At 38.8% G+C, this 21,074-nt stretch overlaps 1 protein-coding gene across 7 annotated transcripts in view; it reads right to left on the bottom strand.

Annotated features, from left to right (window-relative positions):
- The window catches only part of LOC108719190 (piezo-type mechanosensitive ion channel component 2), a 225,938-nt gene extending 217,641 nt beyond the window's left edge, over nucleotides 1–8,297 (bottom strand). For 4 of the 7 annotated variants that reach the window (XM_018267875.2, XM_041566359.1, XM_018267876.2 and 1 more), the window contains exon 1: nucleotides 7,610–8,297. In XM_018267875.2, coding sequence (XP_018123364.1) covers nucleotides 7,610–7,673 — 64 coding nt within the window. In that variant the 5' untranslated portion in view covers nucleotides 7,674–8,297. The remainder of the gene's footprint in view (nucleotides 1–7,609) is intronic. The other 3 variants (XM_018267880.2, XM_041566360.1, XM_018267881.2) reach the window with 2 other exon arrangements.
- Nucleotides 8,298–21,074: the final 12,777 nt, after the last annotated feature.

Raw genomic sequence — 21,074 nt, 5'->3', positions numbered from 1 at the left:
GTAACGTTGGGTATGATTTATCAAAGTGTGAGATTAGAACTCACCACAGAAAAACTCACTCACTTTCTATTTATTCCTATGGGGTTTTTAGAATCATATTTATCAATGGAGTTCACCATTTGATAAATCTGATGGGCAAAACCATTAATAAAGGCTTTCCTTGTACTCTAAAATCGTGGATGGAAGTTAGGTTGAGCTAAATTCCAGTTTTAGTAAATACCCCCATAATGTTAAAATGTAAAGGTAAATTTTTGTCTAAAAATGTGTGATTTTTATTTCCTAAAACTCTTAAAATTGCACTCAGGCCTGGCACGAATTCGCTGCGAATTCCCGCGTTTCCAGTGATTTTCAAAATTTTTACGTGAAACTGTTCGAATTGCTAGATTTTTTGTGAAAACGTTAGAATTGCCCTTTTTTTTGCGCAAATATTCTAATTTCACTAATTTTTCGTGAAAACTTTTGAATTTCACGATTTTTTTTGTGAACTTTCCGATTTCACATTTTCTCGCCAATCACTATTAATGATTGGACATGCCAACACATCACTATGTATGTGAATGTAGGGGTGACAAAAAGTCTAGTGATTTCCCTCCCTATCCCTAATTTGCATATGCAAATTAGGATTCGATTTGGCCGAGCAGGACGATCGGCTGAATCCTGCTGAAAAAGGCAGAATCCTGGAATCCTTCGGTTCGGGATTAAGCCAGGATTCTGCCTTTCTTCTAGGAAAGCTGAACGGATTTACCTCCTGAATGTCCACCCTCAGCCAATTGCAACCTTCGCGTCTGGTTGCAATAGCGACATGCTGTTCACTTTAGCGAATACAAATGACATTATGTAACGTTGGGTATGATTTATCAAAGTGTGAGATTAGAACTCACCACAGAAAAACTCACTCACTTTCTATTTATTCCTATGGGGTTTTTAGAATCATATTTATCAATGGAGTTCACCATTTGATAAATCTGATGGGCAAAACCATTAATAAAGGCTTTCCTTGTACTCTAAAATCGTGGATGGAAGTTAGGTTGAGCTAAATTCCAGTTTTAGTAAATACCCCCATAATGTTAAAATGTAAAGGTAAATTTTTGTCTAAAAATGTGTGATTTTTATTTCCTAAAACTCTTAAAATTGCACTCAGGCCAAGGATTTGTCCGTCAGTGCATCTGCAGGTAGCTGCTAATAAGAGCGGATCTGCTTCTCTCCACCTGATTACAAAATGCAGGATACGCTACGTGTGACTGTGGCCTAAAGACTTACGGTAAGTGAATCTGACTTTCTATCAGCTCCAATAATATTTCTTACTCCATTTCCCCCAGTCAAACAGACACTGTTTTAATAGAAGTTACATTTACAAGTAACATTAAAACCTTTACTATTTAAGTGTTTAATGAATGTATATTGGAAAGTTTCTTAGAACTACAGTTTCTTTCATTATCCAAAACAAGTTTAAAACTCTTATTTTATAAGCCTTAGTTTAAGCACTGTATAAACATGCAGTGTAAAACTAACTGCCAACTAACATGGGTGTCCACAGAAGGGGGCAAGATATTGCTTGTAAATTTAATTCCCAACAGCACAAAACATTTTTTATACTTCCCACCCCAAGGCTAGCCTTAATTCATTTATCTACTGCATTGTCATGAATGGGTTCATCTTCAGTGGGATGCTACCATATGTGATATTCAATTACTTGCCACCCTCCCTGGAAAATTTTCTGTGGACACCCATGGCAACTAAGCAGTAGCAACAGCATATATGTTCTTTCCTTTATTTCTCAGCTCTGAATCAACAAAAATTTAGGGCGTGGCTTACAGCTATGGCTTATTATCATCCTTTAATGCGCAGCACCAATATCATTCATATCATACCCTTCCCTTGTACAGCTTACAGAGTCATATCCTTATCAGTCATACAAATGTGCACACATTTGGTTCTGGCTCAGGAGGAGTTAGCTTAAGTCCTGTATTTATTTGGAATGAGCAATGAAATCTACAGAAGCTCAAGGTGAACACAAGACTCCATATATATATATATATATATATAATGTTTCCTTTTGGATTGATCCAAACACACCCCAGGGCTGGGAGTCAGTATTGCTAACCACTTATTTGTGTTTTAGTGATATTTGTGTTTTGGTGATGGAAATTGGATCTGAACAACATCACGTCTAATGATCTACTCATGTTTTCATGTTTAGACTCTCATGATACAGCTGCTAACGATAGTCTACAGCAGTGATCCCCAACCAGTAGCTCTCGAGCAACATGTTGCTCTCCAACCCCATGGATGTTGCTCCCAGTGGCCTCAAAGTAGGAGCTTATTTTTGAATTCCAGGCTTGGAGGCAAGTTTTGGTTCTATAAAAACCATACAGAGCCTCAATATAGGTTGACAATCCACATAGGTTCTACCAAATGACCAATCACAGTACTTATATGGCACCCCAAGAACATTTTTCATACTAGCGTTGCTCCCCAACTCCTTTTACTTCTGAATGTTGCTCATGGGTTCAAAAGGTTGGGGATCCCTGGTCTACAGAAACCTTGTATCTTTGTTCTATGCAATTTAAAAGAAAAGAAAAATTGATTGATCCAAGTTTTTGTGCAATCTATTTATGTTCACAACCACATTGCTGAAAGGAATCAATATAGCTGTCTGATTTTTCTGGCTGAAATAAAAAAACATGGAAACATTGTAAATTCCCAACATAAATGAATGAATCAGAAAACTTTTTACAGGAAAATCCGATCAAGAAAATGCCCATGTTGATTGTTGTTGGTACTGTAGGAATGCCTAATCTTTGGGAATTTGTATTTTGCCTCTCCAATTTACAATTAATTCCATAGCTTCCCTTGTTGATTTTTAGCTCTGTATGGGACAAACAGCCCTCTTTGTCTAAAAATGCCTTTATCTTTTCCAAAATGTATCTGTTTATAAATGTATTTGCAGAAAAGCTATACCCACCTGACATAGGAACAGTTTGCGCTATGTAAATATTACAGAAAGTATTTTGCACAAAGAAATATTGGCTGTGTACATTATTGCCTACCACATATCTGATGGTCCACAAAAAAAAGTGTGTATTTGTCGACTCATTGCCCTGCAACCTTATCTGAACTCATTTGACCTGACTGAATAATGTGGAATCTGACAATAAAGATACAAGAAAGGTTTTTTGTGTAACATACAGTAACAAAGCAAATTAAGTACAGCAAACAGTATTTTAGTTTACTTCTAATTAATTACTTTCTCCTTCTCAAGAAAGCAAAATCAGACAATGTAAACGTACAGTATGTACAAAGCTTGCCTTATATAACGAGAAGGAAATAAAATTTGACAATGCATGCACATGTTAACATCTGTACAATGGCAAGCTAACAATTAAAGGATCTAAGAAAAAAACAAGTCTTGCTTTGGGTCTCTATTATCTCTATGTGGTGGTCTAGCACACCCTTGCGATTTTCTGCTTATACAGATCATACATTGTGGTTTTCTTTTAACAAAAGCCTTGGGCTCCAATAAACAGAGAAGCATTTGTGGATCTGAATGTTAACAGCAGCATACATAAACTAAAATACTGGTTGACCAAAAATATCACCACACCCCAAAAGCTCATGTATAATACTTTCCTGATGACAGACATATTTTATTCCCATCACTTAACACCTCTTTTGCCTTCAGTCACTTCAAATGGAAACACAAGGCCAGTCTCTGGAAATAGATATTATGATCAGTGCTTTTTTTCCCTTCAGACCTGTGTGGTTTTTCAGTAATGTATTTTTGTTTACTGAAACTGAATCCAAACTCATTTGCAGCCTTATCTGCTGGCTGCACCCTGACTTATAGAAAAAGTGGCGTCTGCTTTTGATGGGAGGGGTAAACGGCCCATAATCAGCTGCAGAAAGCACTGAACAGCCCAAAGTCAGAGGGATACATTGGAGAACATTTCTACTGCTGCACAAATACATTCAAGAACTTGGTTGCAGGGTTCATCTGGACACAGCACGTCAGTTAGCTGGGATTAAAGTATGCAAAGCATGTGTCTTTCAACCCTAACAAACACAAATTCATGCGGTATGTTATAAAGGCTTAGGGGCTTCCACTACAATTTTTACTGACTTTGATGTGTTTGAAATACCATAGTTTTAGCATTTATTAATCATCTCAAAATGCACATTTGATCTGATACTATGTTTAAAATACCTTAGTCTGAGCAATTTTTTTCTTCACAAAATGCATCTTGAATTTCTTTCATCTTAGACAAGACAATGAGCTAATCATGTTTATATTGCAAAATGAGAGTGACATAAATGATAATGTAAGTGTTCTCAGAGATTGTTTTCTCGCATGACTCGTTGAAGGGACCATATTGAAGATTACATGTACAGATGTACAGATTTCACCTTCGCACATCTAGGAAATCTTGTGGATCACCAGTAGGGCTGATACAAACCAACAATAGATGTGTATGTAGTTCTCGTCTGATACTGACAATAGTTACAAAAGGTCAGTCGTGTGCAATAAACCTTTCCTCCATAATGGGTACCTGCTTCTGCTTTTTCCATATTATTCATCAGGTATTTATTTTTAAATTGCCTTGTGCTTGTGTATTAATCCCAGAATACTGCATAAAATTGGAAAAAACATAGACAATACAAAATAGTGCTAAACAACAGGTAACAATAGGCAGCAATGACAAAACACCTCCAGGCTTCTTCCTTTTTCCATACACAGCATGCCATAATTCTTGGATGAGGTCCCGAAAATGGGTTGTTTCAGTTTGATATCTCTCAAGCACTGAAATATGTAGGACCCCATTCTTGAAATTCTTAATCATTCAGGATAATATTTTAAATACAAATATGAGCTGAGCTCTATATATAAAGCACTACAGTCTATTTGATGATGAAGGCTTATCAATGTGTTTGAACCCTATTTAAATTAGAGCCATATGCTGCTTACAATCACATGAATACATTCCAGTTACTACTATAGTACTAACCACCACAAGCCCAGCTGTAACTCCCAAGGTACAAACACCCCTTAAGTGCATGTAATGGTCCCCGAAAGGGAACTAATAAAAACTTGGAATTTGGTATTGATAGTTAAACTGTGTTTATGGTAAAGAGAAATCTCAACTGCCATTTTTTTCAGCAAACCTTTCTACCATTAATGCATTTTACAGTACGGGAAATGACCTTACAGGAAAGTGCACAGCTCAATACAGCTTTTGCTCTTCAAAATCCAGCAAGGTTAAAGAGCATTAGCTGAAATTTGAATTAGTCCCAGCTAATAAATAAATGATAATAATACAGGAAGAGGAGGTACGAATGCCTGAGTTTTCCTCTGGCAGTGGGCATAACCATGTGTAGTTATTTTTTGGCTCACAGGGTGGTTAGAGCTTTCAAGCGAAGCAAAACTGTGTCAGACAAGTTCTTGGAAACGTATTATTTGAGAAAAAGGGGGATAAGGGCAGTGATTAGGTCAAATCACAGGAAGTCTAGCCGACAACCTCCAGCCAACCTGTAAACCTGAAACCTTACAATACAGAATAGAAAAACATGGACGAATCAGCCCCTGCACAGATGTTGTTAATTGTGCTTAACAACTTGTAGAAAAAATCATACGGTGAGTTGGACCAGTGCTGCTGTCTTTAACCCCCTCGCTGCTCCTCCTAACTACATTTTCATTTGGGCTGTGCAAACTAAAAATACCAATTAACTTCCAGATGTTACGCTGCAGTTTTTTGCTTCTTGATTTTTTGCATTGCTGAGCTTAGAGTGGAAATATTAAAATGTGGGACTTATTGAAACCTCTCTGCTGCAACAATGGAGCTAGTTCTAAATGTTTACTGCTGCCAATGACCCCTTGTTTTACTAATAAGGTGTGATCTTTGGCCCAGCACTCACAAATACAACAAATTGTCTTTATTTCAATAATACTATTATGCGACCTGTTATCCAGAATGCTCTGGACCTGGGGTTTTCTGGATCTATCCGTAATTTGGATCTTCATAGATTAAGTCAACTAATAAATCATTTAATAAACCCAATAAAATGGTTTTGCTTCCAAAAAGTATTAATTATATCTTGGTTTGAATCAAGTACTAGGTACTGTTTTATTACTACAGAGAAAAAGGAAATAATTTTAAAAAATTTTGATTATTAGATTATAATGGAGTCTATGGGAGATGGCCATTCTGTAATTCAGAGCTTTCTGGATAACAGGTTTCTTGATAACAGATCCCATACCTGCACTGCATTTTGTTAGAGCATGAAAGAGCATAGAATTATTTGGATACCTGCAACACAGTATTACAGGAAAACCAATTAGAAAACAAGCCAGTGAATATTCCAGTGATACTTCTTGTTACCGAACAGAAGCAGGGTGCATATCTTAGAACCTTTCAGAGTATCTTTGAAATATTAATGTTCTTTAAAACTGCGCTAATCAGCTACACGCCACTTCCGTGCATGCATTTATCTCTTTCTTTTATCTCAGTTGTTGAAGCCAATTGGCAAGATAAGAGATTCCATAGGAATTATTGTACCACAGAAACATTCAGTATAGAATATATTGCCAGGGATTATATAATAGAATATATAAGACTTTAATGAACACTATCTACCAATTTAGTGTCAAGAAAATTGTCCATTCTGTGTTTCAATGAAAAAGAGGATAAAAGCAAAAAAAAAAACTGCTCCAAAGACCTATTAACATAACTTTCACATGCAAATATTATTTGTAAAGAGTAGCCATGATCTATTCATTAAGGGCTTAGTTTAGGGAACCTAGGGTTTAGTGGTTTAGAGGGATGTATCTGGATCAGCCTGTCCGCTTCTAATCTTTTGAATCTTCTGCACGCCGCGGCCAGAGCGGTTTCTTTGGACACACCAGCCCGCAGATTCCCTGTATGTGGACTCACACTACCTGACTATTACGGCTCCTGTCTTCATAATTGTCTGGATCAGCCTTGCCCAACCTACAATGCTTTAACTCAGAGTACCCTCCATAGATCCAGATATCATGGTCCTGCAACCCTCAGTACCACCCAACACCTCAGACTAGAGTTTAGCAACAAATACTGCTGTTGCTGCTCCTCTGCCACAACCCCAAACACCCACTAACTGTATGCAATCGCAGGCTGGATGAACATGCAATGTAAGACCTGGCACCAACTCAAGCACCATTGTAACACTCAGCACCATATGTAACAAACAGTACACATTAGTAGCAATAGCATCCACAAGGAATATGATGTATCAGATGATGAATAATATCATTTGATGTTGCCTTGGAAAGACGTCAGTTAGCAAGAGCAATACTTAAAAAGAAGTGCCCATAAACAAAACAACTAAACTAAAGTAAAAGGAGCAAGGAAACAACAGAAATGTCATGTGCTTGTGTGCCTTCTAGTCTCTGGTGGGCATAACCAAATCTTTCATAATACTAATTGTAATCAGTAGAAAGTAAAGTAGAAATGGTATGGGGGCTGCAGAGCACTTTATAAAGGGAAGGCAGAGATATCCAAGCTAAAATGAGCAGCATCTTGTGCAGGTTGAGGGTGAGAGTTGGGAGGAGAGGCTGCTTGTTTAGGAAGGAACTTACCTCCAACCAGGCACAGTGGGAGAAGCAATCTGAAGACGAGCCCACACACCACTTCCGATGCCATCGCGTCTGATTAAAGCTGGAGTCGCGATTAAAATCACAAAGCAAAAAGCGATCTGCGCCTGCTACTAAATTCCCATCACCTCTGAGTCCGGCCAAGTGGCATGCTTTGCGGCTACACGTCCTGTCACAAGCACAGTCCCGGCATGTCCAGCCGCTCCACCTCAGAGCACAAGCGCAGCGGACTCCCCTTCAGTCTGCACGAGAAACTATGGCGCTGCGCCCGCAGTGGCGCACTCATGGCTTCCCATAACAAACTCTCCTCAGCGCAAGCAGGGAAGTGTACAGGGACTCACTGACACTGCGATATATACACTGCTTCCCTTCTATCCAATACGTCCTTGGACCCGCGGGCTGTAAGCACCTCACCTTATTCCCAGGGGGACCCCCTGCTGTCTGGAAAAGGTAAGCGCATTCTAAGAGCTACTTCTTCTCTCCAGAAGGATGAACCCCACGCAGCGCTTTCCAGTGAATGACACACGGCGCCTTCGGTGACTGGGAGAACGGGCTGCAGTTTGGTAGCACAGAAGCCCTGGACTCCAATAAGCGCCGCTTCGCCGGCTTCGCTCAGGAGCCTTCTGCCACACTTCACCACCACCTCAATGAAACTTTGCAGACCCCCGCCTTGTACGAGCAGGAAGGACGACCAATAGTAACGGTGTAACAAAATGGTCTTGGCCAATCGGATAACGAGTTAGGAGGGGCTAAGGGTCTTGCTCTGCGAGAGAGGAATGAGGATAGTTGTTAGTGGGACTTTCTTGCTTACAGCCTGTGTGTGCGCAGCTTTACATGTTGCTTTCCGTCCCCCTGCCGGCTGCTCTTCTGCTCTGGGAGACTCAGGTAGAGGTCCCCGTTTAAATAAGCCCAGTAACAGAAGAAACGGGGCCTTTGCCCCATAGCAGCCGGCAGTATAAAGACTGGCAGTGGCAGACACATTCCCGGGCTCCGCTGTGTAACGGACACTGGCCTCACCTCGAGTTGTGATTGGTCTCTCACAGCTGCCGCTAGTAGAACGAATGGGACGCGACCAGTGTCTGACTGGGACACCAGGGGCCCACCCAAAAATCTTAGACCAGGGGCCCACCAAAAGACCTTAGATCAGGGGCCCACTCTCAGTACTAATATAATTCCTCTCCTCACCCAACCTCTATTCTGCTAGTCTCTTTTCTTTTACATACTATAATCTATTATTCAATCTATTTAGCCTCTTTGTTCTCATAGAATTAAGGAATGGCCATGAAATAGGCCAAATGTTTTGAAGCAGGAGGGCCCACCGGGAGTTGGCTAACCTATGACTAAGGGATAACTCCCGAAACGCGTTAGGTTTTTTTCTCAGCAGGAATTCCAATAAACCCTATTTTCAGAAGTGCCTTTCGAGTTTCTGTCGTGTTTACAGTGGGGACACTGTTGGACGGAGCACCTGACTTGAGGGGAGAACGGTGAGCATGTGCGGTCCTTTTTCGCCTTTCTACTTATAGACCCACCGGGAGTTATCCTGGTATCCCCATGGGCCAGTCTGACACTGGACACAACCACTGCTTGTTGCCCTTTTTTACTTAAAGCATTTTTGGTTTGTAATTGTGATGTGTCCAGCCAGGGTCACCAGCACCAGAGTGATCTCTTATGAGAGGAATATACATATAAGCACAAAGGAGTTACTTTACTGCCCAGAAGTTTTACTGAATGACCAATACCCGGGGCCCACCAGGACTGGGCTGGGGACACATAAATCGTAAACCGTATCATATCCTGGCAGACCCTTTATTTTAATACTTTTGAAGAGTGCCACATAACCATGAAATTTTCATTTTCTTTAACTTTCTTATATAACAGTTCTGTCCAACTTCTGTGGTACCTGGAATTTTTCTCGACTACATGGTGGAGGGCCAATAATGAAAGCCAATGATGACCACGCCCATTTTAAACCACACCCATTTAAACCACACCCACATTACCACAAGAACTTTTAAGACCATATTCACATTAATGGTGGTAGCACACCAGAAAAACAAATAGCTGGTGCTCACTGCAGGGATATCACTCATATGTGAAACAAGTTTATTAAGACATACTCTTAAATCCATATGCCTCCCCCAGCACATGATTAAATACCTTGGGGACCCCCTAACAATTATTTCAAAATGCTAACAAACCTCCACCAGTTTAACTTCCCGCAAACAGAATGGAATGAAGTATGACACACACAGGTAGCATAGGGCAGGCAGAGTATGGCACACAGGGAAAATAGGGAAGGCAGAGTATGGAACACACAGGGAGCATAGAGGAGGTATAGCAGGGCCAGAACTAGGGGTAGGCAGAAGAGGCACCTGCCTAGGGCACAACGATGTGGGGGTGCTGGGCAGGTACCTGTTCAAAAGTCTTCCGGCTACCCCTGCTCTCACCAGGGGCATTTCTGCCATGAGGCGAGGTGAGCATCTTGCCTTAGGTGGCAGCTCCCCAGAAGTTATCAGGGACGGCAAAAAGCCGCTCCTGGTAACTTTAAGAGCCGAATTTCCGTTTCTTAAACCAGAAATACGGCTTTTCTAGCGCAGAGAGTGCAATTTCGCTCTCTGTGCTAATGATGCCCCCCCCGGACACCTGCCGGTGATTTTAAGGTAAGCGCGACGGGCAGGGGGGCCTCAGGTGGCATTACAGGCTGAAACATGCCTGGCTCTCACCTCCCTCCTCTCCTCCCCACTTCCCCTTCCCTCCCTCTGTCACTCCCCTCTCCCTCTATCACTCCCCCCTACCTGACACTCTCTGTCACTCCCCGCTACCCCCTCCCTCTGTCACTCCCCCCGACCTCCCTCCTTCGATCAATTCCCTGCCCTTCCCCTTCCTTCATCTTTTCTCCAGCCAAAGAACATGCAAGGTAACCAGTGTTAGACCTAGCACAAACCTAACATCAAATCTAACAAACAGTACACGTGAGTAGCAATGGCATCCATAAGCAAAGACACCAATTAGCAGCAGGAAAAGCAGTACCGGAACAGAGTGCCCAAAACATAACTGAACAAAAAGGGCAAGGAAACAGCACAAATCTCATGTTCTTGTGTGCTTTCGCTTGAAATGAACATTCTAGTTTCTGGTGGTGTATCCATAGGCACTAGTGTCATATCTTATACCTGGGGAAAGGAAGAGATGACGCAGGCAACGATGTCCATCCTACGCCCCCTACAATTCCAATCATCTTCTGTAGGTTGAACATACATGGGGATGAAAGTAAGTGAGTTGGGAGGAGAGACTACTTGTTTAGGAAGGAACTTACCAATAACCAAGCACAGTCGAAAAAGCCACAAACAAGCCACAAACATATTTTAGGCAAAAGGAGACCCCCTAAAAGATATACAGCAGAACCTCAATTTTACATCCCCTGATTTTAAGTTTTCCCTCAATTTACATTGTTGTTTTGTGGTCCCACCTATATATAATGCATAATACATTTCCCTGATTTTACACCATTTTTTATGGTCCCCTGAAAAATGTAAAATGGGGGTTCTACTGTATTGGAATTAACAGTCATTCAAAAGTAGACTCCCAACTCCTGCATGAAGAGAGAATGAAGAGAGGCAGATACTGAGAGGGGGATAGTGAAGAGTTACTTGAATGTTTCACTATTACAACTAATTAACTAAATTACTAAACTATAACTATGGATAATTTCTATAACAAACCAACTTTATTGTCAATGTGGGATACCCTTGCCCTCTGCAACAAAAGAAATGATCTGTCCAGACACAAAGTTAGCACACCATATACGTCATACGTTGGCACCTCAATTATGTATGCTTTTTATTCAAAGTATTTGTATTTCGTCACCTTAGCTGACAGCTAGGCTTCCACTTAAATCAGGCAAACGACCAGATTCAATTCAGTGAGAAAAAGTTATTTCACAGTTTATTATTTCTTTATGAAAACTCTCGGATGAGATTCAATTAGAGGAGAGAAAAGGTTTCTCCTAATTCAGTTCTAGTTTTTCCTATAGACTTTGATAGAGTCATGTGACAAAAAGTGAGAAGTTTTTCTGAACTGAACTGCATCTCAAATTGAATTTCGTCCATGACTTTTCACGTGATAAACCTTTTTCTCACTGAATTGAATTTGGGCCAATATATGATATCCATACTTGTTTATGTCCCTGATTTTCACTAAGCCTTTACAGTAACAGTCCTGTTGTTTTCTTATATTTAAACCTGGAATCACATTTTGAATAAAAAGGGCATGAATATCTTTTTTAAAATTTTTTTATTTTTCATATGCCAATCTTTTAACCGTATGTTGTAGGTGTGTATTTATTGGTCTAAAAAAGCATAGCTAATGTTTATGCTGTTCCCTGCAAAGGGAAAGTGACGAATAACATGTTAATAATGGGTAAAACTTCTATTTGACATAAAGTAGACTTTGTGGCTTAAATTAGAATCTTTACTCTTGTGGTGTAAAAGATCTGTTAATGTACCACCACTTTAAGCAGTTCTAAACCTGCCCAGACAGGTGTACTTCGCTGCTGAATCACTTGACTGACATGCTCATTAGGTTCTCACTTACCCTCTTAAAGGAACAGTAACGTCAAAAAATAAAAGTGTTTTACAGTAATGAAAATATAATGCAGTGTTACCCTGCACTGGTAAAACTGCTGTGTTTCCTTAAGAAACACTACTATTGTTTATATAAATAAGCTGCTGTGTAGCCATGGGGGCAGCCATTAAAAGGAGAAAAGGCTCAGGTTACACAGCAGATAGCAAATAAGCTATGTCTGTCTAATGGTGTTATCTGTTATCCATTAGTTAACCTGTGCCATATAGCCGTTTTTCAATTTCCGCCATTGCTCCACAGCAGCTTGTTAATACAAACTATAGTAGTGTTTCTGAAGCAAACATATCAGTTTTACCAGTGCTGGGCAACGCTACATGATATTTTCATTACTTTAAAGCACTTTCATTTTTTGGTGTTACTGTTACCTTTAAAACTGATGCCCTCTGAAGTCTGAGACTTATGTGCCTCATTCTCATCTGCACTTTTTCTCTAAAGGTTATTATGTGATCAGTTAGACTAGTTAGCTCACGGAATAATGCATTTCTCAGACAGCTGCATCCCAGCATACACACCTTACAATTAGCTGCAAGTATCAGAAGAAATTGTAGGCTATAGCCAACCTGGCTGAATCTAATCATTCAGTCCAACTATCAAATTACTATTCATGTCAATGGAGTTACAGGCAAATTCATGCAAATAAAAACATTTATTTCTCTATGAAATTGCATCAAATTGTTTTGCCTGAAAATTTCATGTATTCAGATGATGTCACTTGTACCTACTTTGTAGTGAGTTAGTTGCTGCAGTAGAACATAGATATACATAAAATATACATAGTGTATAACAGTGGGCTACATTTATTAGGGATTAGCATACTAATCACCTTCCCCTAAATGGGAACCATGCCACAAACACAACATTCGCTTGCTTGCAACAAGATGGGCAGAACAGACTCTTGGATTTCAGCATTGATGTTTTATATGTTAGATTACCTGTAAGAAAATCTGTAGAGTTTAGCAGTTAAATTACCAGTGCACAGATACTGCCCTTGCATAATGGACTCTTGCTTAGTCACAATAAAGGGGTGTGAGCTGGCCGGAAACCTGCAGGTCGAGTGGGTTTTGGCTGACTTTCTCACAAGATTTGTCGGTTGTGGGCATGGTTTCGGGCCGAGTTCTTCCTTCCGTACCTCTCTGCCCGCAACCATACTATGCTTTTTCTGCCTCCAGCAGCTTCTATTTATGGGTGCACTTGCTCACCCTGGCCCATTTGTGACATCAGAGAAGGGGCTGGAGGGCTGCGGGTCTATAAATAGTGGAGGCTTGCCAGGTTGGGTTGGGAGTGGGTAGGTTTGGGACAGATGGGGGTCAACTTTTTGTTGATCTGCGCATACCCACTTACTATATAAATTGCATGAGCTGTCGTAGTCAGCATCTAAATTTAAGCGCTGTTTTAACCCATTAACTAACAACAGACTCACCAGCGGGGGGTGTATCTGGCTAGGCAGATACATAATTGTATAGGTTAATATAAATTATGACTTTAGCTTTTTTTAGCTCCTATTTTCCTTTAATGATCTAAATGTTCTGACCATAAGGCTTTATAAAAGGCACTGTGAGGACCTATATATTGCCTTTCTATAAAAGTTATATGCTTTAATAAACACTTTAGACATATATGAGCTTTTATGGGAGTGGTTCACATTGTTGATCTATGTGTAGTGAGTTAAAGGTGACTGGTTGTATTCACCCATCACAGGAGAGAAACCCCTAATGTTATCATTAGAGGAACCTTTTTGCTTTTTGCATTGCTTGTAAGATTTTGCAATATATTATATGTAATATATGAATATGATTTACAAATCAAATGTTTCCTTTTAATGTTAACAACCTCTTCTTTCTAGTCCCCTCACTTTTGCACATTCTATTAAACTATCAAAATGGAAAATAGGGAGGAAGATCTCAGTCATTTCATATTTTATAGTAACAGTGTGAATGCACTCACTAGCCCTCCTCTGATAAATTGCCTGGTGCACAGCCCTCTGGGGAGAGGGCACTCCCCGGAATCCAATGGAAAAAAGCAAAAGGAGGAACCGGCACACAGGAGCATATACAAAGGGGTTATATAAGCAAACAAAGTTTCGGGAGCTGGCCCCTTCGTCAGGTGATGACAAAGGGGCCAGCCCCCGAAACGTTGTGCATCATTTTGACGTTAATAAACACGTAAGGGGTTAACCCTGTTTGCATATGCTCCTGTGTGCTGGTTCCTCCTTTTGCTTTTTTTCATATTTTATTACAGTTCATGTCATTACTGAGAAGAATGATTAGTCAATTTAATATCAACCTATTGATAAGTAATAAAAAGGTTTGCTTATATAACTGGTCACTTTCTGTTCTTTCCTAAGAGCGTAAGCACTTGATGTTTACAAGAATTTCCGCAAACAGGAAAGTGCAGCAGAAGTATTTTAGTGTTCTACAACTGTCCACATTAGCACTTTGTAAGCCTAATACATTGTTAATGTCGGCTGCACATTCCATTAACATGTTTCATTGGGAGCAATGCAGTTCTCTACATCTGTATATAGCACAGACTTGCAGCTTGTTGAATTAAGATAAATTAATATACTGCCCCAAATAATAGAAACTCAGTAACTCTCACACCACTATAATATACATATATTTGGCAAACAAATGGACTTTCTAGAGACTCCAGGGAAGCGTAACTGCCTATCACTAAAACTGCACAACTTTAATTGGTTCTAAACTAATCACTGACATTGAAATCAACAATGGGCACGTTATTGCTGTAGTCTTACCAAAATGTATATCGTGACTCTTCTTTGACCCTTCCACCTACACTAAATAGCATGTAGCACGTGACTGCAATATATATATATATATATATATATATATATATATATATATATATATATATATATATATATATATATATAAAGCTAGCTTGCGGCACTCACAGGGTTTATGTTGCAAAAAACAAAAAAGGTTTATTTAGCCTCAACATTTCGATCCAACACAGGGATCTTCGTCAGGAGCAGTATACCTTTTTTGTTTTTTGCAACATAAACCCTGTGAGTGCCGCAAGCTTTCTTACTATTGCAAATAACCAGTGCTGGCACCCAGGTAGTATCTGAGTCTACGGAGTGCACCTTTTTATATATATATATATATATATATATATATATATATATATATATATATATATATATATATATATAATGTCCACTCTCAAACCGGTACTCTCATTGTTTATATATACAGTATATATGGCATAAAAATCAAAAAATTTACATCTTCACTGAAAATATATTAAACTTAGCTAAAAAAACAGGGTATATTAATGAAAAAGGAAATAGATAAAGCATGATCAATTGTAGTGTTTCACAAACACTGAGCACTGGCATTATGGGATTTGTGAAATGTACACTGTTCTGTTCGAATAGGTGACCCATTTACAGATCCGGGATCCGTTATCCAGAAATCCATTATCCAAGAAAGCTCTGAATTACAGGAAAGCCATCTCCCATAGACTCAGGTTTTTATTTAGCATTTTTAACAAAATGCAAACAAACAATTAAACATTCACAGTTCCATAATCAGTGTAGTAGTCTCAGTACATCATATGCATTTTAAGTTCCCGTATATAAGAATTCTCTTCCATACTCGGCTATTTCATTAATTTTAACTATTTCCCTCCAAATACTGGGTTTAGTTATGATTCTGTACCTGTTACTCCTGGGCAACCAGAATAGTAGGTGTATATGTTTGTGTCCCTGCAAGTTTAGGATCTCTGGGGTTAAGGTTCCTCTGTTGCATCAAGCCAGTGACGCCACGCCAATTCGTATTTCTGAGGACAACCTCTTGCGGCATAGACTCAATTTTAATCAAATAATTATGGTTTTTTTTAAAATAATTTCCTTTTTCTCTGTAATAATAAAACAGTGCCTTGTACTCGACCCCAACTAGGATATAATTCAGAGGATAAGTGAGCTGGGAAATAATTTTTCTTGTGCAAGTTTTAAAGTCTTGAAAGTGTATTTCTGTTGTTAAAACTGAAAATATGTTGTTGCACTTGGAGAGTGTCTCCTTTGTTTCTTTCTAAGATATCATTAATCCTTATAAGAGGCAAAGGGGGTTTACTATATGTTTCAATTATGTTTTTTGTAGACATAAGGTATGATGAGGCATATTATGGAAACACCCTTATCCGGAAAGCCTCAGGTCTCGAGCATTCTGAATAATAGATGCCATAGTTGTATTTGTTATTCTTAACCTGCATGATGATGATATGCTATAACATATTGGCAAATTTGCCAAGAAGAATTCATCTTGTCATGGGTAGGAATTTCTGGCCCTTTTGTATAAATGTATTTCTATTTGATTTGTGTAGCTTTCTGCCTTCTTGAATATGACACAGATCCCTTATACAGGTACTAAAAATGTTCTTGTAGGGAATGGCAAAATAAAAATTCCTATTAAATATATGGCCCCTGGTTCAGTAACCACTAAGGGGAGAAATGAATATGCTAACAGGATGGGTGTTATTAGTAGCTCAATCCTTTAATGCTGTGTTCTTAGAGTAGCCCCATTTTTAGTCTGGTGATTGCCCCACTAATGTAAAGGGTTAGGAAACAGCTAGATCCTGTTTTGGAAGTATACAGTAAAGATCAGGGCTTTAGCTAAAGAAGAAGACTTTGCATTTATTTGAGGCCCAGGAGGTATAGTGACTGATAAACAGTTTCAATATATTTTTAAAAATGTCTTATTTACAGAGTTTAAGGGGGTTCTAAAATGATTTTGTTTTAGGACCCACAAACCTCTAATTACTCTGCTGGTAAAGAGAACTGTAAGTCCAGGTTAATAATGAGTGAATAAGGCCTAAGTTGTCCTGTTGATGGTGCTGCAGCAATATGAGTCAATACAGGTGCAAGGTAAGAACTTTGTCTTAGGTAGCACTTTACCAGGGGCAGGAAAAACTGCCTTTGGTACAGTTAAACACAAATGTATTTTTTCCTTCAAGATAGTAATCCCACCCTCGTTCTGCCCCAACACAAAAGAGGAATGCACAATGGGGTGAGTGGGGACGGCATTACTCTGGTGGCAGCAGCCCCTGAAGTTCCCCTGAGTCAGAGTCAACTGTGTAGAGTGGGCAGCCAAAGGTCCATCGAAGTGTGGTTGAGGAGTCAGAAATCCAGAGAAAATGCAGATGACAAAGCTGGAAGACATGAAGCCACTTTAGACAGTACATTGCCATAGTACATTACTATACAGTAACATTGTGAGAACCCTTATGAAGATGCACTTGGCAATCCTTACAAGTGCATCAAGTAACTCAATATTACCTTACAGCAGGCCCACCATCAGGGGGCACAACTGTACGAGGCCCAGGCCCTTGAGTCACTGAAAGCCGACGAACTCCGCAAAAAGAGCCAAAAGCAGTTGAGAAATGCCAATTGGAGCTGAAAACTGCCGATTAGAGCCAAAAGCTGCAGATTGGAACCCAAATATGCCAACTGGAGCGAACGGCTACTGTGAAGGCTACATGTATCATCTCAGAAAACAGAAGAACTGGAGAAAATACCAGTTTCTACTATTTCATCTTATTTTTTTTTTTAGGTCTACTATTACAGTTTCAAGGGAGTCTGGGAATTATAGGCTGATAGAATGTATAAGGCCTGAAATGCCTTGTGAAGCAGATTGCCCAGTTTTTAAGCTGAGTTACTAAGCTTTCCAGCACTTAATACATGCTGAATGATACATTATAGGAAATCCTACTATTATAGTGCCACCTGTTGACCACATAGATACACAGTTCGTAAGAATCATTTCAAATGATACACAACACTGGACATGTCTGAACATAAAAGTAAAAGAAAAAGAACATTTTTAGCTGTTCTAAAGCATAGAAATACCTAGGAAGCTCCTCCAGCTGTCAGTCAAAATAATAATAATAATAATAAAAAAAAAAAAAACAGTCAGGAGTCTTAACATTATTGTAAAAGGCTGTTAAAATTATTTCTTTAACAACAATGAAACTGAATTATTTATAGATAACAAAATATCAGGTCACTGGTATTTTTTACCATTCACATTTATTTATGTGCTGCTATTAAATTCAAGGTAAAGTATGTTCAGGTATGAGACTTGTTATCCTGAATGCTCGGGACAGGGTTTTCCCGATAAAGGTTCTTTCCGTAATTTTGGTCTTCATAGCTTAAATCCACTAGAAAATCATATAAGCATTAAATAAACCCAATAGGCTGGTTTTACTTCCAATAAGGATTACTTATATCTTAGTTTGGATCAAGTACAAGGTGCTGTTTTATTATTACAGAGATACAGTATAATGGATCCCATACCTGTACTTGAATTTTAGTAGTAGATTTGTGATTGCAATTTATATATATTGTACAGGTATGGGATTATACGTAAACCCGTTATCCAGAAAGCTCAGAACTATGGAAAGGCTGTCCCCCATAGACTCCGTTTTATCCAAATAATCCATTTTTTTTAAATGATTTCATTTTTCTCTGTAATAATAAAACAGCACCTTGTACCAGATCCAAACTAAGATATAATTAATCCTTATTGGAGGCAAAGTCAGGCACTGTTTATTTAATTTTTACATGATTTTCTAGTAGAGTTAAGGTATGAAGAGCCAAATTACTGAAAGATCCGTTATCCGGAAAAACCCAAGTCCCAAGCATTTTGGATAATAGGTCCAATACCTGTACTGCAATTCTTAGTAATAGGCTGACAGCCATTCTTGAAGGATATGTACTTAAGCAAAATTATATCATGTCATTACATATTATTTACAACTGTTAGAAATGTCTAGATCTAGAACCTTATAGGCCTAGATTGTCTTTGTTCTAACCGGTTTATTTTGATAAAAGGTCATTTTGCCCAAAATAATGTAGCAAACTTCTACTTGACTGACCCAGCTAAAAACTGTGACAAACTAAGGCATGCATGCACAGTATAGCTGGCAACAAAACAAATAAATCATGTTTTCCCAGTGCAAGACACAAAGCGCATGTGTAAGGCAAGCGAGTCAACAATGCTGCATCAGGATGTGGTGACAGGAGATGGAACAGAAGCACCTAATAGTCAGCAGCTGCAAAAACTGTGACAGCTGTTATAACAAAACCAGTGACATACCTGCCATAAAAAAAAAAAAAAAAGCGTAACAACATAAACCCACCTTGGAGGCCTGTGGCCTTGTGCTTTTGTATCCTCACCAAACTCCATAGTGACTAATATCTTTATATTTTACAGTAGGGATACAAAAAAATGTCCATGCCATGGGCACAACTTGGTTGTCATCACAATCTTAGATTGCACCGGAGCCGGTACTGCTGTGGGGCTTCTGGCAAATGCCCTGGCTACCTGCTCTCCCTGGTTTTTTTCTCGGAAAATAAAATTACCAAAATTATGAATTATACCAATAGCTGTTATATCTAATATTTTTGTTTAAGGATATCCATCCTTTCAGCCCTTTAGCTGCTACTGATCTACAGAGATTTGAGTAGTTTGCTCACAGTGATTGCTCACCCTTTCTAAATTGATCGAGAACGTTGGGCAATTTCCTTAGCCTAATCTGAAGGCTGTCAGACTTTGTAGCTTTGGGTGAAAATGGCTTTTCTTATAAAAAAGTTTTAACTTCTCGTCCTTCTGAGACCTGTGGCAAAATGCATTTTATATTTTTATCTGTGGCCCTTTTAGCTGTATAGAACTAAAACCCACAACATTGTGCTTGTGCTGAAAATATTTTTTTTTACCATTGCTTTAACAAAGAAATATCTATTTTTTTTTCTTGTAGTAAACAGGGTAAATAGTTAAAATGAAAGTACTTCTTGCATCTTCCTGGTCCTTTAGAGCAATTGTGAAAGGAGGAGAAGGTAGCCAATTAAGTTCAGATTCCACATCCCGTTACATCCCATTAGCTAGAAACACAAGCTGTGGCTATGGGAAGGGAATGGTTTTCTAAAAAAAAAAAGCCATTATTCCCTTTTAAACAAATCTCTTTATTACAGGGGGGAGGTCATGAAACTCTGAGATTTCTATTATCCCTATCGTTTAAATCAGGGAGTGCTGAGAATAACTGATGACATCTCTAAGCACTGATTATATACTAAATAATGAACCCTCTCTAGTAAATAGTGTAAATTATATGAATAGTATAAGGAGTTCCATGCCCATATAAAAGCACACATATTTTAGTGAGATAATATACACATTTTAGTGAGTTATGTGTTTAGTGAGTTAGTGAGCGAGTTAGAAATCAATAAGCACAGTTAATAAAGATATAATACACAGGATGTTCATGAGTCTTGTGTATTAAGTCCTTAAGAGTACAGAGATGTGCAACTAAACTGGTTAGAGGGATGGAAGATTTAAATTATGAGGATAGACTGTCAATGCTGGGGTTGTTTTCTCTGGAAAAAAGACACTTGTAAGGGGATATCATTATTCTTTACAAGTACATTAGACAACACTATAGACAGATGGGGGGGGGGGTCTTTTATCATTTACAAAGGATCAACACACCAGAGACTATAAGTATAGATAGGTTGGTATAAGTATGTGTGTGTATATATATATAATGTGCACTGGGACTGAACTTGATAGATTTTGGTCTTTTTTTCAACCATCTTAATTATGTAACTATGTACAGGTATGGGATCCATTATCCGGAAACCCATTATCCAGAAAGCTCCAAAGTAAGAAATGGCTGTCTCCCATAGACTCCATTTATCTAAATAATCAAATTTTTTAAAAAAGGATTTCCTTTTTTTCTGTGCAAATAAAACAGTAGCTTGTACTTGATCCAAACTATGATATTACTTGATCCA

The sequence above is a fragment of the Xenopus laevis genome, chromosome 6L, assembly GCF_017654675.1.
Source record: "Xenopus laevis strain J_2021 chromosome 6L, Xenopus_laevis_v10.1, whole genome shotgun sequence".
Classification (NCBI taxonomy): Eukaryota; Metazoa; Chordata; class Amphibia; order Anura; family Pipidae; genus Xenopus; species Xenopus laevis.
Note: the sequence above shows the minus strand (reverse complement) of the source record. Positions and strands in the feature narration are given on the sequence as shown.